Source organism: Triticum aestivum, chromosome 5D (assembly GCF_018294505.1).
Source record: "Triticum aestivum cultivar Chinese Spring chromosome 5D, IWGSC CS RefSeq v2.1, whole genome shotgun sequence".
In the NCBI taxonomy this organism is placed as follows: Eukaryota; Viridiplantae; Streptophyta; class Magnoliopsida; order Poales; family Poaceae; genus Triticum; species Triticum aestivum.
The window spans coordinates 114001815-114006684 of record NC_057808.1 but is presented as its reverse complement, the minus strand read 5'-3'; the positions used below and the strand labels follow the sequence as shown (position 1 = coordinate 114006684).

At 43.3% G+C, this 4870-nt stretch overlaps 2 protein-coding genes across 2 annotated transcripts in view; one reads left to right on the top strand and one right to left on the bottom strand.

The window, feature by feature from the left end:
* The first annotated feature begins 273 nt into the window (after nucleotides 1-273).
* Nucleotides 274-1909, top strand: LOC123119765 (DNA-directed RNA polymerases II, IV and V subunit 9B). The gene is made up of 4 exons (XM_044539675.1): nucleotides 274-601; nucleotides 696-771; nucleotides 1192-1350; nucleotides 1588-1909. The coding sequence occupies exons 1-4, from the start codon at nucleotides 573-575 to the stop codon at nucleotides 1666-1668; spliced, it is 345 nt and encodes a 114-aa protein (XP_044395610.1). The 5' UTR covers nucleotides 274-572; the 3' UTR covers nucleotides 1669-1909.
* A 745-nt stretch (nucleotides 1910-2654) lies between these two features.
* Nucleotides 2655-4870, bottom strand: part of LOC123119763 (RNA pseudouridine synthase 1) — a 6608-nt gene continuing 4392 nt past the window's right edge. The window contains exon 2 of the mRNA XM_044539673.1: nucleotides 2655-3747. Within this exon, the coding sequence (XP_044395608.1) occupies nucleotides 3065-3747 (683 nt within the window). The 3' untranslated portion in view covers nucleotides 2655-3064. The remainder of the gene's footprint in view (nucleotides 3748-4870) is intronic.

Here is a 4870-nt window from a genome sequence, read left to right as displayed (position 1 = left end):
AGTGTGATCTTGGTAGCAAGCGACCAGCCAGGATCGCAAGGCATACTACATACATGTCCTAATCTGAAAATCCGACCACAAGAATAGCATCAAGAAGATCTCGCAGCACCGCATTATTCACATCAAAATAATGCACTCGAATAAGCACAAAGTTTCCAAAAACAAAACAAATTGGCCAGGAAGCGTACCGTTGGCTTTCTCTATCATCATGAAATCTCTGCCTCTCTACGTGTTGTGTGTGGTGTCCCCACAGACAGGCGGCATCGCAAAAGCATGAGAAACAAACGGCATCGGAAAAGGACATTCTCCCCCGGCACGCTGTGTTTGACTTCACTCCAGCTCCACCCCAGCCAGTCCCCGAAGAGTGAAAGGCGTCTTCGTCTCGACTTGCTTCCCCTCCGAGAGACCGACCTACCCATCCAATCCATACACTTTCCTGCAAAGGGTAGGGGATAGACAGGGATTCTAAGGCTCCGCTCCACACCAAGAGTAGCGAAGATCTCTGATTTGAGAGAGGGAAGCATCGAATCAGCCGACAGGAGGAGGTCTCAGTCACCAACCCAGCAGCAGCCATGAGTGCCATGAAGTTTTGCCGTGAATGGTAAGCCCAGGCTGCTTTCCTCGTTGTTCCCTTGTTTGGGCCATGGATTTGACCGGCAGATCCGTTCCATGCTCTCTTTTTTTGGGGGGCGCAGCAACAACATCTTGTATCCCAAGGAGGACCGGGACCAGAAGGTGCTCCTCTTCGCCTGCAGGAACTGCGACCACCAGGTTACAAACTTTTCTTCCCCACTCTGCCCATCCAAAGATTTCTTCACCTCATACCACCTCGTCCCTCAAAGTTACTGTACTGTACAAGATGAGAGGATCAGCAAAACTAGGTAAAGCTGAAAAAGAGAGAACAAACCTTTGAATTTTTTAACACCAAGGATGACCATTCCAGTAGGAAAAAAAAGGAAAGACTGAATTAATGTGGCATGTCAAAAAATAAGAAATTGTACGGTCTGTTGGTAGATTATAAGGACTGCTGTGCTGTTCTCAGTCTGAGGAAGAACTGAGCTTGAGCACACTGAGCTGAAAGACAAGTGTGCAGTGTAGGCTGTCAACTTGCGACAGAAGTAGAGCTTGTTCAGTGCATTGCCAATTGCTGCCAGGTTCTTGTTTTGACCTTGAAACGCTCTGAAACTGCAGGAGGTTGCAGACAACAACTGTGTCTACCGCAACGTGGTGCACCACAGCGCTGGAGAGTTCACCCAGGTGCTCCAGGACGTCGCCGGCGACCCAACACTTCCCCGCACCAAGGAAGTCCGGTGCGCCGTCTGTGGTCACGGCGAAGCTGTCTTCTTCCAGGTAAAATAGATTCAAGCCCAACACAAACAGTTGACATTATTCAGAGGTTTAGCTACAATCTTCCTTAACGAGAACCTCACCTTGATTCGGTTGTGTTCTATAAACACTTGACATTATTGCTACAATCTTCCTGAACAAGAACCTCACATTGATTCGGTTGTGTTCTATAAACAATTGACATTATTGTCACAATCTTCCTGAACAAGAACCTCACCTTGATTCTGTTGTGTTCTATAGGCCACCGCGAGAGGTGAGGAGGGGATGACGCTCTTCTTCGTCTGCTGCAACCCGAGCTGCGGTCATCGGTGGAGAGAATGATGTGTCCATCACCCAACCGATGACGGATTTCACCGATGCAACAGTCTGAGAGAGTTGTTTTTTCTTTCTTCCCAAGAGATATTTTCCCCAGTAGCATGAATTGGCTGTATGTTTCAGATGTATTGAGGCGGCATATCATTTTCATAACTCCATGAGGAAAAAACAACCGCGTCTACCGGGGTAAAAATATCCCTGTGGTCCATTGCATTAATCAAAGGATGCTACGAGGACATTTTTCTCTTGGTGGTTTGTTCCCTTGTGCACTTCTGTCGCAGTAGCTTGAGCAGTAAATTTCAAGAGAACATGTTTCTTTTTTTCAAATAAAAAAACGAAGAACGAACATGTTCTGAATATTTGCATTCATTCATGCCAGCAAACGATGAACTGAGGAACTTCAAATATATTTTATTTACACCAGCTGTTGTGTTTTAGTTCATCATGGCACTCTTATGTAAATAGTTTTCCAGTGATGACTGAATCAGCTATGTACTAGAACCAATGTTACACAACTATTATGAACAGACAGGAAGTGCAGATATCCACCAGAAAGGTGTTTGTGGAGCTGCAATCCACCAGAAAGGTTTTAACATCTCCAGGAAGAAAACAATCGAGTACACAAGAGTGAATATCCCTGTGTTCCACTACGTTTATCAGAGAGCGGGATGTGGACATTTGAACGGGTGACATGTTTCTTTCAGCAGTTTATCTACGAATGTATTTTCAGTAAAAAGACAAAAAATTCCCATGTATAGAAAAAATTGTTTGGATGGATCGTAGGTCATACTGTATTCTCTTCACCATGGATACATTTCTGAAACTTCACACGGGAGTAGATTGGGCACCCAAATTTGATCTCTCAAGATTCCAGATTTCTTAATATTCATATAGGGGGGTGGAGCACCCTGGAGCTCCTGTGTATTTCCCTCTACCCTAGTTCCTTTTCTACTATCTCCAGATCTGGATCCTAAAAGTTTGGTGTAAGTTACTCAGAATAGACTCTGTATATATTGTTCAAGAACTGAATATCCCATGGTACAATGTGCATGGTTACAACTGCAGTACTGAAAATACTGCTACAACAACCATCTTGATGCTACACAGCAAAAAGTTAAATTCATGGATACAGTTGCCATACCCCCAAAGTCAAAATCTGTGCTACAACAGTAATCCAGTACTTGTGATAACCTATTCAACAAGTACATATGTCCAAGATTCTTCACTAAGCCATTGTCGAGCTGCAAACAATTGTTAGAATTCTTCTTTTCATGGTTACCGACGAATGCTGCTCTCCTTGAGGACTTCCAAGAGGTGCTTCTGGCAGTTCAATGCTGGTCTTGCTTGAAAATTTCAGCAAAACCAACTGGAGGGCATGCATCACAATAAGGTCAAGGGAATTTCATCCCATTGTTGAAATAGTTTCATTTGCCCATGAAGGGAGAGGTGCTCGGAATGTGACAAGCAATCCAGTTACCGGATGCACAAATGATAAGCTCTCTGCATGCAACGCATGACCATCACAGTCCACACCGTTCCACTCGATCACTCCTCCGTACTTCACATCACCTCTGATAGGGAACCCAAGATATTGACAGTGCAGACGAATCTGGTGTGTTCGTCCACTTTGAGGATAGGCTCTAACAAAAATCATGTGGTTCTTCACATCAACATTTGAAATTTGGTCAGCTGCTTTCTCTTGTACTGTAATCGACTCTATATCATCAATGTCAACATTAGATGGTTCTCTGTACTGTCCTTCACCATCTGTCCCTAGCACTTCGAATTTTGTGCTCATGTCCCTTACAGAGGAACCCCCTGGTAGTGTTCGGCCAACGTCAGACATAGCGTACACACGCCAAGCGCCGTGTTTCGATCGCCCATGACCAGAACATATCTTAATCTTTTCCCACGCTGGTGGGTAACCTATGCAAAGAGCTAGATATGTTTTCTTCACTTTGTGCTCAGTAAAGGCCTTCACAAGCTTCGCTGCAACTTTGTTGCATTTGGTGATGACCATGAGACCACTGGTATCACGATCTAGCCTGTTCGCGAGGTGAAGGTTAGGTTTACTTGAAGGATCCCCTGCAGGTCATAGAAAGAATTTTCTTCAGTTACAAATAGGGGATAGCAAGTCAGTAATAATAGGAACTTTTTTTGAGCGAAAAACTGTAGGGGAGGCCCCAACAGTAACATTTTATCGAGACCAGAAGTATTTACAAGACGATATGTGCGTATGGTATATAAGGAGGAAGGCAGTAAAAATGGGGAGGGGCATAGCCCAGATCGTCAAGCCAGCATTTAAGGGGGGATTCACACACTCCTTCATTCTGTACAAAAGAAGGAAATGTCTTGAATATGCAAGACCAAACACCTAAACTATGATTACATCTTCAAAGATTTTAGAGTTTATCTGCTTCCAAATGTTCCAGGCAGTTACAACAAAGACCTCCATGAAGAAAGGCTTGTTGAAGGATGAACTGGCCATAATGAGCATGATTTCCACCGCAAGTTCCAGAAATCTCTGTTGAAGCAACAGTTCAATAAGAAGCGATCCGTGGTCTCAAGCTGGCCATTATTGCAGAGAATCCAGTTTACTTTGTTGTTAATCTGGATATTTCGTCTTTGAAGCATCTCTTTAGTATCGAGTCTACCATTCAGAAGTAGCCAAGCAAATGCTTTCAGATTAGAAGAACACTTAGAATTCCAGATCAAGTTTGAGGAAACTGGGACCTGAATATGGTCAAAGGAAAGCTTATATATTTAGGAAGCATTATTCATTGAAAGCTCCATGTTGGCTCCTGTATTATTTGGATGGTGAACTCAATACTCAGGTCACGATCTTAAATTGTGATTTGTGAAGGCTATTTTAACAGCACTGTAATATTATAAATTCTAACAATATATCAGAATTAAAATATAGAATGTTTGCTTGAAGTCAAAATATACACATCACAATAAGTAATGTCCATGTTACTCCTAACCTGGCTTAAGTTGCTATCAGAAGCTTGCTCAAAAGAAATATTGCTGTCAGGACTTGCTAACTTGTGGGGGGACAAATTCGATCATCTCACAATAATTTTTTGAAGATACCATGGTGTGACTACTATTTCGCAAGAATATTAGAAGGCGCAGTTACACATAAACTTTACAAAACATGGGAAAATGTGGTCCATCTATCCAGTGGCGGAGGCAGGGGGGTGCTGGC